Here is a 20,711-nt window from a genome sequence, read left to right as displayed (position 1 = left end):
AGCAGCCCTAGCAAGCCAACACATTCCCTATCTCAAGCTCAAGGGTTTTTTGTTGTTGTTTTGTTAATTTTTTAAAAAGATTTTATTTATTTGAGAGAGACAGAGCACGAGCCGGGGGCGGGGAGGGGGGGGCAGGCAGAGGGAGAGGGAGAAGCAGACTCCCCACTGAGCAGGGAGCCCAATGCAGGACTTGATCCCAGGACCCCAGGATCATGACCTGAGCCAAAGGCAGACATTTACCCGACTGAGCCACCCAGGCGCCCCTCAAGCCCAAGTTTTAAAAGCATCTTCACATCCAAATGTGTGTGATACCTACAGATTAGATCTTTCTCCTTTGTTTATAGCTCCAGGAGAAGCAGGAGTTGACCCAAACCATGGAGGCAAATGGAGAAGCATTCCAGATATAAGCCCTTAGCATAGGGTAAATAAGCAAAAATGCTACTTACAGAAGGAGTTCATATTTTAGTGGAGAAGCCAATGAAGCACAAAACAGAGTTAAGGTGACACAGGGGGGAAAAAAACCACTTCAAGCATCAATTCAGTGGGCTGCCTTCACTGACCCCACCGACAAGTTAAGTCTCCCCATAGTCCCCTGGGCTTCTCTTTCACAGCATCTATCACAATTACAATTAATTACTATTTAATTATTAATTTCCTGTCTAAATTAATCTGCTAGACAATAAGCACAGGAGAGCACAGACTGTGTCTTGATTTGCTCACCATCTTGTTCATGACTACTTGGCACGTATTTGTTGAATGAATGAATGAACACTACTAGTAACCACTAGCAGGGATAACACCAAAAAAATTAACTCAGTTGATGAAATTTAGTTGATGAAATGAGCTAACGAATAAATAAGTGAACGAAAACGTGAATCGATGACTGAGCATTGATTGGATGCTTGTGTTTCAAACACATGTTAAATGTTGTCAAAATTCAGTTCCAATTACATTTCATGGTAGTGATTACGCAAGAGGGGACTTCTCCCCTGAGTAATTTGGTCAATTCCACCTTTCTGCTGGATGCTTCAGTTCTAAGTACAGTCACATGCCTTGTGAATCATTTGGCAAATCTGCAAAAGAAACTCTATGTTGGAGCGCCTGGCTGGCTCAGTCAGAAGAGCGTACCACTCTTGACTTCAGGGTCCTGAGTTCAAGCCCCACATTGGGTGTAGAGATTACTTAAATAAATAAAAACTTTTCAAAAAAGAATGCTCTATATACATATGTGTGTGTATACACACACACATACATATATATTCATTCCACACACGTATACATACATACATGTTTCACACATCACCGCTGATTCCATGTTCGATTCAACATAAGACTTTGATGCTGACTCATGTATCAACCTCACAAGGGTAGAGTCCCCGTCCACACCCACACCAACCCCAGGTCAACCCCAAAGACTCATACTTGATATGCAATAAAGTTTGTAGATAAGACCTCTCGTTGTAGTTCACCTTTGGGTAACATGGGGTAGGACAGATGTAGTTCAAAGTCACAAACAAATGCAGGTTCCCCAATTCAGAGGCCTCACATCCCTGATTGAGGATCCCATTTTTATTCAGGCTGGACCATTTGTCTGAGCACCGGTTTCCAAATCTTTGCCAGGTCTGGGAGTAGAGATTTCTAAGGACCAATAATTCATATGCACATCTCTTAAAGACTGAACACATAATTCCCAGGTTATCTCTTCTGGGTCTTTAGGAATCAGTTTAAATGTTACAATAGTCTTTATTTTAAAATTCCGAATATTTTATCTTGGAAAATCAGCAATCCAGGTATAAAAAACCAGCAGGGAATGGCCAAATTTGCTTGAGTATATACACTGGGGTCAGTTTCCCGTCCTGGCTAATGGCTTGAATTCTCCTCCTGGGAAGCTTAGAAAGGCCCGAGTGTCTTTTCATTTGATTGGTGTCTGGCTGCCACAATAAACATCACGCCTTTGAATTCTCTTCTTGAACTGATCGCCTAAATCGCAGGTCTAGGTTGGACACGGAAAAGAGAAGTTAGCCCAGATGCACACTGCCTCATGTTTCCAAGGGAAAGACCAAATTTAGGATCCCATGGCTTCTCACACCTCCCGCCTTCTGTTACGGTTCTGCAATATTCTCCCCTTGAACTCCCATCATTGGGTGCCATCAGTAAATGCTATCCCAAAAAGATGGATGGGTTTGTTTGATTCCTCCCCTGTATTCATTCCCCTCTGGCTTCAGCTCCTGATTTTCCTTGGGAAGCCACCCTTCCCGAACATTCTCAGTCCCTGTGGTCTGTTTGGTTGCACCACCTCTATCTACAGATCTCCGATCTGGCCACTGAAATAATCACATTTTCATGGCCACAGTAATTGGTTCCCGTACATCAACCAGTCAGATCCAATGGAACACACTGAGAATTCTGGGTCTCTCATTCTTTCCCACTAGACTTGAATCTGAGAAGGTACAAGAGGCTGATAAAAGCATCTTGCAATTGTGAGGAAGAGCCTATTTGAGAAAGGAGCTAACATGGAAAAGAACGGAACAGAAAAAAAAAAACAGGTTCTGGTGACATATTGTGAGTCTCAGCTTCTGGCCATGCCTCAAGAAAGAATTATTCTTGGATTTTTGCTAAAGCCAGTTTGGGCTGGTTCTTTTAATTGAAAGAGTAACTGATGCATGAGCAGTTGTGACCCTCCACCTTGGGATATATCACTTTGTTACACTGGGTCTCCTTCAATGCCAATTTGGTTACTCACCACGAGCAGCATCAGGTTCCCTGACAGGTAAGGGGCCTGGTTGCTGAAAGGGAATAAAACAGGTGGCCTCATCACTGGAAAAGAATTCGACTCAGGTCCTGTTGCATAGTTGGTGGGATTTGTGAGCCCCCACCATTTTAAAATTAAGATGTGACAAATGAAAACCAAGGCTCAGCCACAGACAAAGCGAAAGTGTTTTGTTTGGTCTTTTAGGGAAAGTGATTCCATTAATTTATTCATTCATTTCACAGACATTTACTGAGCAGCTACAATATGCCAGGTAATGTATTAGGGCCCAGGGCTGGAAGGGTACAGACAGGGTCTCTGCCTGCATAGGATTTAGAGTCAGGCCTCTAGATCCTTTATCTACATCATGCTGATGGTATTAATTTGCACAGATAGTAAATGGCATGGCATGGCACTGTCTTCTGACAAGATCCTCATTTCCAAAAACTAGCGGCATGTGAATTAAGGTAGGTTTACTGTTTATCTCTATTTTCCGGGACACCAAGGAAGCCAGCATGGGCTTTGGACTTAGAGCAGGGTTTCAGACACCTCTTACACCCTCTTGGTAAGCATGAAATTGGTAAAATCTTCTTAAGAGTATGATATGGTAACATCTATTAACATTATCATGTGCATGCCCTGTGGCAAAAATACTCACATAAAATAATTAAAACAAGAATGTTTCATTACGGTTTTTAGTATTAGAAACAAAAAACCTGGAAACAACCCAAATGTCCAAATATGTACAGACTGAAACAATGTCAGAAATATAGCATGAAGCGATGAGGGATGGGGTTATGATACTATGTGTACAGTATAGCCCCATTTTTCTAATAAATTAATAAACAAAAGTGCTAGTAGATGCATGTATACTTGCAGATGCCTAGGGGAAAAGATCTGGAAGAGTCTACACTGAACCATTAACACAGTGGGGTAAGATTTCAGGGTACTTTCCTTCTCTGTGGGATGTACTTCTGGATGACTGGATTATACAAAAGATGCATCCAAGCCCCATGAGGGCCTTCACCATAACCCCAGCACCGAGAACAAGGGTCAGCATGGAAAGGGTTGAATAAATATTATTCGTTAAATAAAAAAATACAGAAATGTTTAAACATAGAAAGTGAAGTGCCCTTATGTTATTCTAGTTTTCTGTCGTACATTTCATGAGGAGGCAAGTCTGTGTCACAAAGACCCCAAGGCAACCTCCTGTCTCACCTCTACATCTCTCCTTTCCATTGTGAATGAGGTGGTGTTTGTTCTCTTCTCCATATCCTGCAGCTTGGTCAACTTTTCTATCAGGAACATTTTATCTTTGCCCTCCTGCCAAGAAGGAAAACAAAAACAAGAACAAAAACATGGAAGATGGTGTGAGGTCAAGAAGTAAATGATGGAAAGAAGGTTGATTTTTTTTAGGCAGGTAGGGTCCCAGACACAGGATAGAGACTGCCACTGTGTTTTCTTTTTTTTTTTTTTAAGATTTTTTTATTTATTTGAGGGCAGTGGGGGAAGGGCAGAGGGAGAGAGAGTCTTAAGTAGACTCTGCAGTGAGCACAGAGCTCGATGTAGGGCTCGATCTCATGACCCTGAGATCATGACCTGAGCCCAGGCCCAGGACAAATGGTGTATAGTAGCCCCCTTCTTGGCATGCCCTCTGTCTCAGAACCCTGTCTGGGCACCAGCATTGTTGCTGTGTCCTCTCACTGAGCATGTCAAAGCTTACAGCTCTGCATTTAGGGACATCAAACATATTGCACTTGTCAAAGTTATCAGTGTCAATGGAGTAGACCCAGATAAAGAATTCTCAAATTGGGAAGGGAAACTGAGGAAGGGGGTATGTCTTCCCCAGGAGCATGAATCACTTACCTGTGAATCTGCTGCAGATGGGAGGGTGGAATATTCCACCAGTATTGAAGTGGGCTAGCAAGCACCACTGATGGTCTGGCCAGTCTAGATCAATCCCATTTCCCATGCCCTTGTTTCTCCTCAAACTTTCACCCAACAATTATTGAGCATCCAACAATTATTGCTGTGGTATATGCTTCATAATAATTTTCTATTTCCCTTATTCCTTCTACATTTATTCACTAGAATTCTGCAAGGAAGAGCTATCCTTGGGAATTGGCATTTTAAACGAGTCTGCTAGCTGTCTTGGATATAACCAACTTGTTTGAAAATTGCTGGTGTCTAGCCTCTGTTTCCATACTTTAGTGCCAATTAGAATTACCTGGAGAGCTTGCAAAAAATCGGACTTCTAGGATTTATCCAAAAGATCTTGACTCAGGGAGGCAAAGCTGCATGGTAGTTAAGAGTACAAACTTTGGACTTGCCCAGTTCAAATTCCACCACTTACTAGCCCTGTGACTTGGGGCAGGTCACTTCACTCTGTAAGCCTCAGTTTCCTTTATTTTAAAATAGGGATTAAAGATGTATACACCCCAGAGAGAGTAATAAAAGTTAAATGAGAAATTTTGTTCATTATTTAGCACATACCAGGCATCATGTAAGTGCTCAACAAATGTCATCTGTTGCCATTACTGGCTGGAGATCAGGGTAATAGGAATTTGCATTTTTAATAAGCATCCAAGAGTTTCCAATGTAGGTGATCATACTTTGAGAAGGATTGTTACTGAGCCTATTCCTAGCCTCTTAGCAATGGGCCTGTCTTTGTGGTCCATCCTCTGGGCAAGAATTGCAAGCACAAAGGCCTGGAGATGCTTCTGGTGCCTCGCTGAAATGATGCCATCTAAATTCCTCCCCAGTTTACTTGGCAGTGCCCTTACAAGAGAAGGTTTTAAAATCAAAACCCTCCCCTGTTAAGATCTTCTTAAGACTTGCCCAAAATATTCAAAGTGCTGCATCAGAAAAATACAGGCCATGCTTGCAGGGACAGGCAGGAGAAAGAACATAATTAATCCATGCCCTTTCTTTACACCATATAAAGGACCAACCCACGTGATCTGAAACCCCAAAGATTCAAGCAGAGAGAACCCTGGGGAATCCTGCTTCTTTCTCATGTTCTAAGATGTAAGTGTTCGTGTCATAATTATGTTGGTATTTAGAAGAAAAGGGAACCAGCCCAGTAGCAATGAGCAGACTGTGGTCTCTAAATACCATTTCACCAGGACTCCTTGAATAAATGTCTGATTCATGTTCTGGGACAGGTAATAAACAAGAAGGGCCAGGAACATCTTGTCCTTCCAGGTAGCAAGCAAGCTATCAAAGACTTCTGGAGTCATAAGGGGTCCCTGGGTGGCTCAGTTGGTAGTGGATGCCTTCGGCTCGGGTCATGATCCCGGGGTCCTGGGATCGAGCCCCACGTGGGGCTCCCTGCTTAGTGGGGAGCCTGCTTCTCCCTCTCCCTCTGCAGCTCCCCCTGCTTGTGCTCTCTCTTTGTCAAATAAATAAATAAAATCTTTATTTTATTTTCTTTAAAGCTTCTTTTTTTTTAAAGACCTTATTTTTTATTTATTTGATAGAGAGAGACACAGCGGAAGAGGGAACACAAGCAGGGGGAGTGGGAGAGGGAGAAGCAGCCTCCCCACTGAGCAGGGAGCCCGATGCGGGGCTCGATCCCAGGACCCTGGGACCATGACCTGAACTGAAGGCAGATGCTTAACGACTGAGCCACCCAGGTGCCCCAAGATTTTATTTATTTTTGACACAGAGAGAGTGTACAAGCAGGGGAAGAAGCAGGCAGAGGGAGAGGGAGAAGCAGGTTCCCCGCTGAGCAGGGAGCCCGATGCGGGGCTCGATCCCAGGACCCTGGGATCATGACCCGAGCTGAAGGCAGACGCTTAAGGACTGAGCCACCCAGGTGCCCCATAAATAAAATTCTTAAAAAAATAAAAAAGAGGGCGCCTGGGTGGCTCAGTCGGTTAAGCGACTGCCTTCAGCTCAGGTCATGATCCTGGAGTCCCAGGATCGAGTCCCACATCGGGCTCCCTGCTCGGCAGGGAGCCTGCTTCTCCCTCTGACCCTCCCCCTTCTCATGCTCTCTCTCTCTATCTCATTCTCTCTCTGAAATAAATAAATAAAATCTTTTATAAATAAATAAATAAATAAATAAATAAATAAATAAATAGATAAATAAATAAATAAAATAAAAAAGACTTCTGGAATCATGTCAAAGGAGCCCGAGAGCTAATCCAAAAGGATTTCCATTAACAAAGGATGAGACTATTTATGCATAAACAAATTATTATAATTGAAAGATGTCCAAGTATACTTAAATCTATGAATTCATAAGGACAATTTTAAAATCCTCACTGGCCACATTTGGAGATTGCTAGGTGTAGTAGGTCTAACAGTATCTCCCTTTTATTTTTTATTTTTTTAAATATCTCCCTTTTAAAAAGATATGTCCAAGTTATCCTAACCCCAGTACCTGTGAACATGGCCTTGTTTGGAAATGAGGTCTTTGCAGACATAATTAAAGATTCTGGGATGAGATCCTTCTGGATGAGGATGAACCCTAAATTCAATGACAAGTCCTTAGAAGAGAAGGAGAAACAGGCACACAGGGAATAAGAACTTGCGAAGATGGAGGCAGAAACAGCAGCTAGGAAGCCCTGAGCCGAGAAACAGCCAGGTGAGCCATGGCCCCCAAAAGAAGCTAGGAGAAGCATGGAGGAGATTCTCTCTCAGAGCTTCAGAAGGTACCAACCCTGCTGACACCTTGATTTTGGACTTCTGGCATCCAGAACTGTGAGAGAATAAATTTCCATTATTTCAAGCCACCAAGTTTGTGGTTATTTGCTATGGCAGGCCCTAGAAAACTAAGACACTAGGATACCAACCCATCCTTTCAAAAACTGGTAAATAAAGGGGAGAAAATCATGCATCTATGTTGCCTTTCCTCTATAAATTGTATTACAAGGTAATCAAATAGTTGGCGAGCAAAAATTCCTTTTTTCATGGAAGAATTCTAGCCAATCAATGCAGAAGAATCTCTAGGAGTAGAGTACCACTATTTTGTCATCTCTAACGAAATCAGTAGGTCCTCTAGGCAATATTCATCAAAGGCTACAAAATCCATCAGGTGAAAGGCGGATGGGGAGCCTTATGAAGGGTGGGTCAGGCCAACAAAGCATGGACCCACTGATTACTTTTAACATCACACAAAAATAGACAACTGGACATTTTCTGTCTCAAGGTGATGCTGTAAGAAGTGCATAGCATCATCTATGAAGTATTCTTGCTAAAACGCTGAATCTGGATTTAATCAGGTTTTTAAATCTCATCACCAGGGTACAGGAAATAAAAAGAAAAAATAAACATGGTAAACACCACGGCAAGGCCACAAATCAGATATATCCAGTAAGAACTACAAGACAAATGACCCGGTTTCTTCAACAATAAATGGCAAGAGAAGAGAGGAGGGGTGAATGACTATAGATGAGAAGAAACAAGAAACATATCGACCAAATGCAACCTGCAGCACTTTCTCAGGCCCTGATTTGAACAACCCTACTATAAAAAGACACCCCATGTGGGCGCCTGGGTGGCTCAGTTGGTTAAGCGGCTGCCTTCGGCTCAGGTCATGATCCTGGAGTCCTGGGATCGAGTCCCGCATCGGGCTCCCTGCTCGGCAGGGAGTCTGCTTCTCCCTCTGACCCTCCCCCCTCTCATGTGCTTGCTCTCTCATTCTCTCTCTCTCAAATAAATAAATAAAATCTTTAAAAAAAAAAAGACACCCCATGGGACAATCGGGGAAATTTGACCATTGATTGCGTATGAGCTAATAGTAAGGAATTATTGCTTTTTTTTTTTTTAAAGATTTTATTTATTTATTTGCAGAGAGAGACACAGCGAGAGAGGGAACACAAGCAGGGGGAGTGGGAGAGGGAGAAGCAGGCTTCCCGCAGAGCAGGGAGCCTGATGCGGGGCTCGATCCCAGGACCCTGGGATCATGACCTGAGCCGAAGGCAGACGCTTAACAACTGAGCCACCCAGGCGCCCCAGGAATTATTTCTTTTAGGTGCAATGATGGTATTGTGGTTATGTTTTTTAAAAGTTTATATCTCTTAGGTGCAAAGAAGTTTTTACAGATAAAATGATATAAGTCTAGGATTTGCTTTAAAATAATCCAGAGATTTGCAGTGAACGGTTAGTGTAGATAAGAGGATACTGGCACGTCTGGGTGGCTCAGTCAGTTAAGCATCTGCCTTCAGTTCAGGTCATGATCTCGGGGTCCTGGGATCGAGCCCCAAGTTGAGCTCCCTGCTCAGCGGGGAGTCTGCTTCTCTCTCTCCCTCTGCCCCACCCCCACTCATGCTCACTCTGTCTCTCTCAAATAAATAAACAAATAATCTTGGAAAAAAAAAAAAGAGTACACACATGTTGATGGTAGTTGGCACTGGGTGGTGGGCAGGTGTGGGTTCATCATACTATTCTATTTTGGAATATGTCTGGAAGTTCCCATTATAAAATGTTTTTAAAAAATGGTGGGAGGAGGATAACAGAGGGACTAATGGAACTTACATTAATAATCTGTTCATGGAGCAGTCTGATCATAATCTTTCTTCCCTCTGTGATCTGCCAGTAAAGGTAGGTGATGATTCTAGAAGAGAAGAAAAGAAAGAATGACAGACACTTTTGCCAATGTCTTGCGGGCCCCAAATTCCAAAAGAGTGCAAAGAAACCAAGATATTTGCTTGCAAGTGGATTTTGGCCCCACAGTGTTCCCGAAAAGTTGTGTCTGGATGAGTTACAGGTTAAGTACACCACAGCAATGGTTCTAGGGGCACCTGGGTGGCTCAGTCGTTAAGCGTCTGCCTTTGGCTCAGGTCATGATCTCAGGGTCCTGGGATCGAGCCCCACATTGGGCTCCCTGCTCAGTGGGGAGTCAGCTTTCCCTTCTCCCTCTGACCCCCCACCCCACTTGTGCTCTTTCTCAAGTAAATAAAAATAATAATTTAAAAAAAAAGAGCAACAGTTCTCAACCTGGCTGCACATGGAATCACGAGAGATAGAAAAAAGACTCATTCCATGACCTCTTCTCAGATCAATTATTCTCATAATCAGTTGTCTGGCAGAGGGCCAGAAAATAGTATTTTTACAGATTACACATGATTCTCATGTGCAGCCAGAGTTTGTGAGTCTGCCCAGTGCTATTCAAACTTCAACGTGATACAAATTTCCTGGGAATTTGTCAAAATGCAGATTCTGGGGTTCTGTAGGTCTGGGGTAGGGCCCAAGATTCTGGATCTCTAACAAGCTCCCCAGTGAATCAGAAGTGTGATACAACAAGGCCCTAGGAAAGCTCAGCATTTTAAAGAGGCTAGTGGCAACCTAGTGTAGGGAAGGGAGGGCATGACCGGGAGCGAGGACACCCAGGTTCTAGCCCCTGTGTCACTCATAGGCTGTGCAGCCTGGAGCCTATTTCTGCAAGTCAGTCCATCTCTGTCTCATCACTTCCACCTGCAAACCTGAAAGGCTGCTCTATAAGCAACATCCACTGGTTCCACTAGTCTGTGCTTTTGAGTTGTGTCTCTCTCTCTGAGGAGTTGCAATTTCCAGTGCTATCAGGGCTAGGCTTCTAAAGAGGGACAGCTATTAGCCAACCAACTGTTCATGCAGGAAGATGAACCTGGTCTTGGCAGATCTGTTTTTTCATAAGAAGTCAGAAACTGGCTCAGTCATTAAGCGTCTGCCTTCGGCGCAGGTCATGATCTCAGGGTCCCTACTCGGCGGGAAGCCTGCTTCTCTCTCTCCCACTCCCCCTGCTTGTGTTCCCTCTCTCGCTATGTCTCTCTCTGTCAAATAAATAAATAAAATCTTAAAAAAAAAAAAGTCAGAAATTGATTGTTTTTATTTGGAAATGGAAGAACGCTATCCTATGTACCAACACTGCCCAACCCATTTGAACGTAATCACAATCTCAGAAAGAATCACACCTAAAATTTTCCTAAGCAGTCTCAAATCAAAATTTTCATTTTGTTTTCATGTAATTTCTTAAGAGGGAGCACAGAAGGTATTGCTTTCTTCATAAAACAGGTAAAAAAAAAAAAAAACACCACAGAAAACAAAAACAAAAAACCTAGGACAAGGGCAAAGTCAGGGGCATCCAGAACACTGAGCTAACACTGTAGCCCTTTGCCTTCCTGGCAAACCTCGCCCAGACTATCCACCAGCAGAGTTAATGGTATGTTTCCCCCTCCGGGTTCCCGAGGTGCTCCACTTACAACACAATGAGGGTGAGGATGAAAAAGAAATGCACGCTTCCGATGAGGTTCCGGTAGATCCAAACAACCCACAGGTAGCTAGGCCTTTTACTCAAGGTGTCGATCCAGCCGTAGATGGAGTAAATGAAGAAGGGCAGACCTCGGAAGGGGCCACAGTCAGCTGAAGGTTTCAATCTGGTAAAACAAGGGACAGAGGGGCGCCTGGGTGGCTCAGTTGGTTAAGGGACTGCCTTCGGCTCAGGTCATGATCCTGGAGTCCCGGGATCGAGTCCCACATCGGGCTCCCTGCTCAGCAGGCAGTCTGCTTCTCCCTCTGACCCCCCCCCGCCCCATGCGCGCTCTCTCTCTCTTTCAAATAAATAAATAAATAAAAATCTTAAAAAAAAAAAAAAAAAACAAGGGACAGAAAAACCTCTCTAGCACAAGACTCAGGTATAGCTTTTTCTAGAATCAAACTGTCCTTTCTGGGCTCTGGACCTAGAACCAGCAATTCTTGTCTGCTGTACATATACCCTCCTTCCCGAGGAAACCCTCTCCCTCACAGCCTCAGCTGGGATATCTTATACTTGTGACCTACGCTCTGAGGACCTGCTCCCAGACAGCTTCTCACTGGATCTACTGATCGCCAATCCAAAGAGCAGATGTTGAACTCTGCGATATCCTGGCTTGAAGAAATGAACTGGGTGATCAGATTCTTTTTCTGGGGAACTTGAACTAAGAAATATGAAGAGGGGACCTTGTGATCTGTGGAGGCTGAAGTTGTGGCAATGGTGGCCACGTGTAGTCAGTTGTTATGAACTAGCACAAACTAGAGGGAAACTAGGAACTGGTTAGGAAGAGAGAGAAAAGAGAGATACAAAGACGTCGTAAAACAGAGGAGCCTCCCTTGAAGCCACTTGAGTTCCTGATGGTTCCAGTTCTGCTTACAACCTAAAAGTCAACTCCTTCGTTCGTTCATTCATTCATTCATTCATTCATTCATTCATTCACTCATTCATTCTATAAAAGTTTACTGCACCTGTACGAGGTGCTGTGCTAGATACTAAGCCTTGGGGATTCCATAGTAAACAAGACAGACATGGACTCTGCCCTCTCGGATTTACATTTTAGTAAGAAAGATGGACAACTAGGGACACTTGGGTGGCTCAGTCGGTTAAGCAGTCTGCCTTCAGCTCAGGTCATGATCCCAGGGTCCTGGGATCGAGCCCCGCATCGGGCTCCCTGCTCAGCGGAGAGCCTGCTTCTCCCTCTCCCACTCCCCCGCTTGTGTTCCTTCTCTCGCTATGTCTGTGTCAAATAAATAAATAAAATCTTTAAAAAAATAAAAAAATAAACTATGAAAAAAAAGAAAGATGAACAACTAATGAGTAATGATTAAACAAAGATCCAAATGAAGGCATCTCTGGCCATGAGCGATGGAATGAAGAGACAAGAGGTGGAACTGACATAGATAAGCAGGGTCACTTCTGAGCCAAGAACCAGAGGGCGGGCAGAAGGCCACCAAGCAAAGGGAGTCGGGAGAACACTTCAGAGGACTCCACCCTGTGTCAGGAGAGGCTCACAGGGTCCCAGGTGTGAAGCAAGAGCCATGAGGATGAAGGAAGGTGGAGCCAAAGTGGGCTGAGGTTGGAGAGCTAGGAGGGAACCAGCTCAAGCAGGGCATTTCCGTTCATTTCGCTCAAGTTCTGTCCCCATTCTGGGAAGTTGCAGTCCTTCCAGGAAGTGAGGAAACTGTGCCAAGTCACCTGATGGGTGGTGACCGAACCAAGAGCTACTCCCTCCCTTGGTTGTTTTGTCTGCTGATTTCCAAGGGAACTTGGGTTAAACAATGTACTAAGCGCTGTCTTCTCACTCTGATGTTTTGACATCTGGGGTCTTATTGACCCTGGAGAAATAGCCCTTGATCCAGAGCCCATATCCCACCCTCCACCTACTCTATCAGGCTCTCACACTCAGGGTCACTATCCCCCTGCCCTGATCACCCCAGAGCCAGGTACCAGACAACTCCAGTCAGCCCCTTTACCTCAAAACCCACTGAAATTGTTCCAATTAGCCAATCCTAAACCTGCCTACTCCGCCTTGCTCTTTCCTTCCCACCGAAACCACAATAAAGGCTCTTGCTCACATTTTCTCCTCACTCCCTCTGCGTCCTGACCAACCCTGGGGCTTCCTCATGTGGCCCTCCGTGGCGTGGTATTCCCACCCGCCACCACCACTTCTACTGGGGTCTGAGAACAACAGATCATCTTTCAACAGCATTCGCCTTCTGATCTGCTGGTCTCACCATACCTTAATAATAATAAAGCTGACATGTTAAAACACTCACCCACCACATCTCTAAGACCTCACCACAAGGCCACTATCTCCTACCTCCAAATGGTGATGGCTAGGGTGCACAAGACCCCAGTGAAGGATGGGAAAAAGAGCAAGAAGATGAAGAATGTCATCATCTGTGAGGCTCGCCAGGCTTTGCTGGGAGGTTGGAAATTCATCATCAGGCTGATCTGAAGAGAGAGAAACGGCCACCTCCCATCTGTGGTCAAAGAAGCAGGGACCCCAGCCAGGCACCAGCTTCCTGACCCCCTTCCCGGCACCACCCCCCACCACCCCCAACGCAATTCCAACCACCATGGGGTCACATGGGACTGAGAGAGGCTAATCGATTCCAACTTCAGACTGACTCACATTTTTGACGTAAAACATGATGAAAAGAGTAATCATTTGGATAAAGGGCAGCAGAGGGCAGAAGAAGGTTCCAATCCTATGAGGGAGAAAGAGTGTCAGAGGTCAGGGGGAGACACGCAGAGTGGGGAGCGGGGGCAGATACAGGGTGTGCAGGGAAGGGAAAGAGGGTGTTAAGGGGTGAACCGTGTTTCTCCAAAATGCATACGCTGGAGTCCTAACCCCTAATACCTAGGAATGTGATTATATTTGGAGATAGGGCCTTTAAAGAGTTAATTAAGGTACAGTGAGATCACTAGGGTGGGCCTTAATGCAATCTGACTAGTGTCCTTCAAAGAAGAGATTAGGACACACAGAGGAACCATGTGAGGACACTGGGAGAAGGTGCCATCTACAGGCCAAGCACAGAGGTCTCAGAAGAAACCAACCCTTGAACACCTTGATCTTGGACTTCTGGCATCCAGAATCGTGAGGAAATGTTGTTAAGCCACCCCGTCTGTGGTACTCTGTTATGGCAACCCTAACAAACAAATACAGAGGGAGAGTGCTCTGTCCCCCTGCAAACCAGGAAAATCCCCACCATACCCAAGATCCTCAGCTGCTCTCTTCCCAGCTTTGGAAAAGAGATTTTGCAGAAAGTACCACCCACATACCACCAAATGGCCTTCAGCAAGCCCTAACCTAGGTGTCCCGAATGTGGGACATGTCCCTCTCCTCCCTCCATGGCAGTAGAGAAGGTCTGGAGGTCCTGCAGGGACACTGGGTTACACATGAGAAGGACATTCCCCTCAATTCTCCCTAACACTCCTGAGTAGAGATTTCCAAGAGAAGAAAATCTCAATTTGGTGGGCCTAACACTTGCCGACCTCCCTTTTTCTCCTAAAAGAAATGGTGGGGACAAGCTTTAAACTGAGAACCTTGGCAGACAGGAGCACCCAGCTAGAATTTGACTGTTTGTGATAGGCTTGGTTTTATTTTATTTTTTAAAGTGACTGACATTTTTCTTTAAGTGATCTCTATGCCAGAGAACCTACGACACTGAGATCAAGAGTCAGATGCTCTACCAACTGAGCCAGACAGGTGCCCTGGTTGGATTTACTTTTCAAGTTACTTGAAGTTTCTCTCAAATGACACAGGTTTTCCACTTATGGTTGTAAAATAAAGACTCCTTTAACAATGTATTTAGGGGCATCTGGGTGGCTCAGTCGTTAAGCGTCTGCCTTCGGCTCAGGTCATGATCTCAGGGTCCTGGGATCGAGCCCCGCATCGGGCTCCCTGCTCCGCGGGAAGCCTGCTTCTCCCTCTCCCACTACCTCTGCTTGTGTTCCCTCTCTCGCTGTGTCTCTCTCTGTCAAATAAATAAAATATTAAATAAATAAATAAAATAAAATAAAACCAGTACAGGTGATATGTAGACATGCCAAAAAATAGACAAGCTGGTGTGCAAAAGATACTTACCTCACCTCATCTCTACCATCGTCCCTAACATACACTCCCTTTCTGTTGTCTTCTTTTTTGTTATAGAGAGAGAAAGAAAGAGAGAGTGAGCAAGGGAGGGACAGAGACAGAATGCCAAGCAGGCTCCACACCCAGCACGGAGCCGACAAGGGCTCGATCTCACGACCCCGAGATCATGACCTGGGCTGAAACCAAAAGCTGGATGCTCCACCGACTGAGCCACCCAGGCACCTTTCCCTTATCTTCTTTTAAAGCTCATGAGCAAAGGCAATCTTCTCCTAAAAAGCACAGAGGTTAAATCTATAATTGCCGTGGAGAAAGGAAAGGATACATGGGTTTTCAGTTGTGCTTATTTACAGTTTATTAACACAAACCATAAAGGCCCAGAAGTAATAATGGCCACCTCTGATTGGAACTTTTCCCCCCCGCTCATGGCTAACATTTCCCTTTGGAACCTTCAGCAAGTGATCAGTAGTATGAGCACTTGGTGTCTAGAGTTCAAAAACCCGGCCAAAGTAAGCACTCGATAAATGGAAATATATTGTTATTATCACATCAGCTGATCTATGAACATCATTTAATTAAACAATCTAAGAGTGTTCATATGTGCCATAAGATTGAATTGAAAGCAGGGTCTCAAAGAGACATTTGCATACCCATAATCATAGCAGCATTATTCACAGTAACCAAGAGGTAGAAGCAACCCAAAGGTCCCTCCATGGATGAATGGATAAACAAAATGTGGTATATCCATACAATGGGATATTATTCACTCTTACAAAGGAAGAAAGTACTGATGTATGCTACAATATGTAGAACCCGAAGAACATTATGCTAAGTGAAATAAGCCAGGCACAAAAAGATAAATTCCGTATGATTCCACTGACATAATGTATCTAGAGTAGTCAAACTCACAGAGACAGAAAATAGAGTGCTGGTTGCCAGGGGCTGGGGAAGGGGGAACTGGGGAGTTCTTGCTTGATGGGTAGGGAGTTTCCGCTTTGCAAGATGAAAAGAGTTCTGGAGATCTGTTGCACAGCTATGTGAATAGACACGACTCAACTGTACATTTAGAAAAGGTTCAGATGATTATTATATGATGCATTTCCCTACGACAGTTTTTTTTAAAAGTGCTCATAAAGGTAACAATACCCACAATATCCCCACTTACAAAATATTTCTGAGTCAGTCTGAAGATTTTCAAAACTTACCACACCAGAGTTTGTGCATAGATCAGTTCCAGGACGTTCCTGGCAATGTCAAACTCTTGTAAGCCAAGGCTTGTGATAAACTGCATTCCAATGAGTCTGTGAAAACATCACTGAGTTTAGTACCCAAATCATCAACTCTCTCCTTCAAAAGATTCCCCACAATCAACAAAGTAGAGCCTCACCAGTTTGGAATAAAGTCCTAAGTTTCCTTGCAAATGTTTGAAAGGTTCCAAGTACAAGCATATTTTCAAAGAAATAATTGAAGGAATTGAGGGAAAATGGAATTAATACAATACATTTGAATAGAGGTACTGCTGAAGTGGTTTAAAAAAAATTCTAGAGGGGTGCCTGGGTGGCTCAGGTTAAGAATCTGACTCTCGATTTCGGCTCAGGTAAAAATCTCAGGGTTGTGAGATTGAGCCCCGCATCAGGCTCCATGCTGGGCATGGATCCTGCTTAAGATCCTCTCTCTCCCTCTCCCTATGCCCCTCTTTCTAAAAAAAAGAAAAATTCTAGAGAACATTATTTAAGTTATCCCTCCTGTTATTTAAATAGTTAATTATAAGCTAACAATAGATATTATTTAAATGAGATCACTATTAAAATTATCCTATTATCTCATTTATACCACTCTTTGCTTATTCAACCTTTTTCTCAGGGACCAGATAAATTCAGAACCTCCAAACCCAAATAAACTGAACATTTTTCCATTTCTGGTTACTGCTATTGGATTAATAGTGCTTGCTTGCTTTCTAAATCCACAAGAGGAAGCCAAGGTCTCCATTTATTCTGAGGAAACTTGAGACCACTTTGAATTCTTCATACAGAGAGGATGCCAATTAAAAAAAAAAATTGCCATGAAAAAAACAAAAACAAAAAAACCTCCCTACCTTTACGTCCAGACCCTGAACAGAGGCTGTAATGAAAGTGAGTTTGGGCAGACTGAGTGAGGAGATTGGGCATGCAACCTACCCACCGAGGAAAGAATCTTTATGTTATGCCATCTTATCATGGGGGCAGCTCAAAGAAACGTGTGTCTATAAGGAACGAGATGCTCGGCATATTATTAACAAATAAATGAATAAATCAGTAAAAGAGGACTATATATGGGTCAATGATTACACTGCCTCAATTCTGTATACCTGGCATCTGAAATAACAATCACCATAATAATCAAATTCAATTAAATGAATCATGACATAAATCTAGATGTACTGTTAGGGAAAGATACCACAGCAGAGTTTTAAGATTAATAAGAGCACACACCACAGTGATTTTCATTGTGACTCCATTTTTGTCTTTGAAATTATATAATACACACACACACACACAAAGCAGTATGTGCACAGAAAAATCTGGAAGGATAAAATTATCTATGGTGGAGGGGCGCCTGGGTGGCTCAGTCGTTAAGCGTCTGCCTTCGGCTCAGGTCATGATCCCAGGGTCCTGAGACTGAGCCCCGCATCGGGCTCTCTGCTCCACAGGAAGCCTGCTTCTCCCTCTCCCACTCCCCCTGCTTGTGTTCCCTCTCTCGCTGTGTCTCTCTGTCAAATAAATAAATAAAAAATCTTAAAAAAAAAAATTATCTATGGTGGAAAGTTCTCAAATGACTTTCAGTTTCTATGTTTTATTTCTAGCCCTTTTTTTTTTTTCAAGAGAAGGTTGTAAAGGGCTAGCTGAAACTTGGACAACAGGACTGTCAGATAAAAGTGAAATATCAGTTAATTCAGAAAGAATCAGTATCCCAAAGAATGAAAGGCAGACTTCTAACAGTGCACACTAAAGTATATAAGGGATACTTATGTACTAAGTATATAAGTATAAAGGATACCCATACTTCCTGCTCAGCCAAGACTATGGCTCTGGTTCCAACATCAGGTATTAATTACTCAAGGCTGACAAATATTTACCTCCTCAGGAACTCGCCCAGGAAGGAATCAGCTAAAGAGAACACAAAATCCATCAGAAGGAGTCGGTAGATTTCCTGGCCAATGAGGGTTTCCCAACACTGAAAGGCAAACAAGAGTCAGGAGATGCGAAGCGGCTTTGCTTCTTCCTCAATTTCCATCTGTTCCTGGCATCCTGCACTCATCAGGACATGGCTGGTGGCTCGGTCTGACCGAGTCCTTGTGTGCGCAGAAAAGCAGACCCACTCCGGGCAGAGATGCACCATTAACTTGTTGAGTTTGTTTTCAAGGGTGTTTATTCCCTTTCTGTGCCCCTTCTTCCCCCGGTAAGTCTTGCCCCCCACATGTACCCCAAACTTTCCCTTCTCATTATCTCTCCTCTTAAAACTTTTCATCCCTGTCCTATGCCCTCTGGATCCCATTTCTCAGCCAGGGAGAGCAGAACGCATCGATGGCAATAATGCCTTCACTCGTTTTATTAACCTCATGAAAATTCATTAATATCTGCCTGACTAAGAAAGTGCCCTAGGGGGGTGCCTGGGGGGCTCAGTCGTTAGGCGTCTGCCTTCGGCTCAGGTCTTGATCCCAGGGTCCTGGGATCGAGCCCCACATCCAGCTCCCTGCTCAGCGGGGAGTCTGCCTCTCCCTCTGCCTGCCGCTCCCCCCTGCTTGTGCTCCCTCTCTCTCTTTCTCTCTGTCAAATAAATAAATAAAATCTTTAAAAAAAAAAGAAAGAAAGTGGCCTAGGAGTTTAGCAGGCTAGCACAAACTAGAAGGCTGAATTAGTCAGTTCATAAAACTGATAGCCACTTACCTGTGCAGGAAGTCAGTGCTATGAGCTGATGGACTGAGAGCTTTTAGATTTGGCTGAACAAGGAGAAGGAGGTTTTGAGTGCATAGCCCAAGGATGGATGGATGGACGGATGGATGGAGGGAGGGATGGATAAATGGATAGATAGATGAATGGAAGGATAATATGATATCTACTCTAAGATCATGAGTAGAAACTCTGAGAAACTCACTTCTTCCCTGGTGGTCAAAGGTTAAGAAACCAAACTCAAGGCAGAACAGCATAGAAATCTCACCTCTTCACCAGCCTGGGCCACAATGTTGAGCCAATAGTAACAAAGAATTCCAATGACTGATATTTTCAGAAAGATGTTTCTAGATAACAGAAGAGAAAACAACTATCATTACCTTCCATGACAGTCATTAGTACTGTTTGCCAATATGTCCTTTTGGTCATGTGGTAGGACCGAAATTTCTGCTCCCCTCTGGTTTGAGTGGGGCCATAGGGCTAGTTCTGGCAAATGAGTTGTGAGCAGAAGTGATGTGTGTCACTTTGTGTCACTTCTAGGCTGCAGCATTTAAATGCCAATAAGACTCTCTGGAACTCACTGTCTTCCCTCTGAAATGGCCATCAGCAATATTTGAGATGGTTGCTGCTCTCAGCCTGGATCCCGGCATGAATGACATGACCAAAACCCTCTGCCATCCACAAGGGTCATACAATATGAGCAAGAAATAAATCTTTGTGTTCTAAGCCACTGCCACTGAGAAGAGAGGGGATGTTTGTTACTGCAGCATAACCTAATTTATATCAACTGATATACCCTCTTTCGGTGCATCTCCAAACTATCTGATTTCACTTCTCATTGACTATAATAACAGTAAACATACATACTATTCACCGGGTGCTGACCATGGACAGTACACTGTGTTAAGAACTTTACTGAATCACCTTAGTCTTTACAAGTTAATGTTTACAACTTTCTAACTCTTAATACTTACAACTCTATCATCACGTAGATAGTATTTTATGTCTATCTTACTGACGAAGAAACTGAAGCTCAGAGGTGAAACAATTTGTCCAAGGTCACACAGCTTCCGAGGGGCATGACAAAGATTGAAACAGAGGACCATCTGCTCTAACCCCCTGAGCTCTTAAACCCAGTCATTTTGCCTTAAATCAACACGTGCTGGTTTTAATAGGGCTTCAACATTGGTGTGCCAACAATCGTGTGCCTCTAGACCAGTGGTTCTCAAAGTGTGTCCTCCAACCCAGTAGCATCGGCCTCATCTGCAAACTTGCTAGAAAGGCAAATTTTCAGGCCCCACCCCAGAGCTACTGAATCAGAAACTCTGGGGACAGGGCCAAGCAATCCCTTCAGGTAATTCTGGTGTATGCTGAAGGTTGGGAATCATTGTGTTAGACAGTAAGTTTCATGAAGGAAGGAAACTGGATCTTTTTCAAAGCCAGATCCTAATCTCTTGCTCATACCTAGCTTGCAGTAGACCCTCAATATCTCCTGGATTAATGAGTTAGTGTACCTTTGCTGCAGGGTGGCGCCACATTAAACTTGAGAAAACATACTCATCTAAGCTGAGAAAAGCTCATCTTATATCAAAAAGAATTGCCTATTTCGAACCTTTCCCATTTCCTCTTCATGCAGAGAAGATTTTGAACATTTTGAATATTTTGTGAAGCAGTATAAATGACTGATGTCTGCGAAAAGTC

General features: G+C 43.8%; 1 protein-coding gene across 3 annotated transcripts in view; it reads right to left on the bottom strand.

Moving 5' to 3' along the window:
* Positions 1-1,675: 1,675 nt before the first annotated feature.
* The window catches only part of TMC5 (transmembrane channel like 5), a 71,845-nt gene continuing 52,809 nt past the window's right edge, over positions 1,676-20,711 (bottom strand). For all 3 annotated transcript variants that reach the window (XM_035022368.1, XM_035022370.1, XM_035022369.1), the window contains 10 exons: positions 19,279-19,357; positions 18,197-18,294; positions 16,287-16,382; positions 13,621-13,696; positions 13,306-13,439; positions 10,936-11,109; positions 9,233-9,311; positions 3,968-4,072; positions 2,744-2,786; positions 1,676-1,993 (listed from right to left, as the gene is read on the bottom strand). In XM_035022368.1, the coding sequence (XP_034878259.1) occupies positions 1,947-1,993; positions 2,744-2,786; positions 3,968-4,072; positions 9,233-9,311; positions 10,936-11,109; positions 13,306-13,439; positions 13,621-13,696; positions 16,287-16,382; positions 18,197-18,294; positions 19,279-19,357 (931 nt within the window). In that variant the 3' untranslated portion in view covers positions 1,676-1,946. The remainder of the gene's footprint in view (positions 1,994-2,743; positions 2,787-3,967; positions 4,073-9,232; positions 9,312-10,935; positions 11,110-13,305; positions 13,440-13,620; positions 13,697-16,286; positions 16,383-18,196; positions 18,295-19,278; positions 19,358-20,711) is intronic.

The sequence above is a fragment of the Mirounga leonina genome, unplaced genomic scaffold (genome assembly GCF_011800145.1).
Source record: "Mirounga leonina isolate KUSES-001 unplaced genomic scaffold, KU_Mleo_1.0 Mir_175, whole genome shotgun sequence".
Taxonomy (NCBI): Eukaryota; Metazoa; Chordata; class Mammalia; order Carnivora; family Phocidae; genus Mirounga; species Mirounga leonina.
This window is presented reverse-complemented; position numbering and strand designations above follow the sequence as displayed.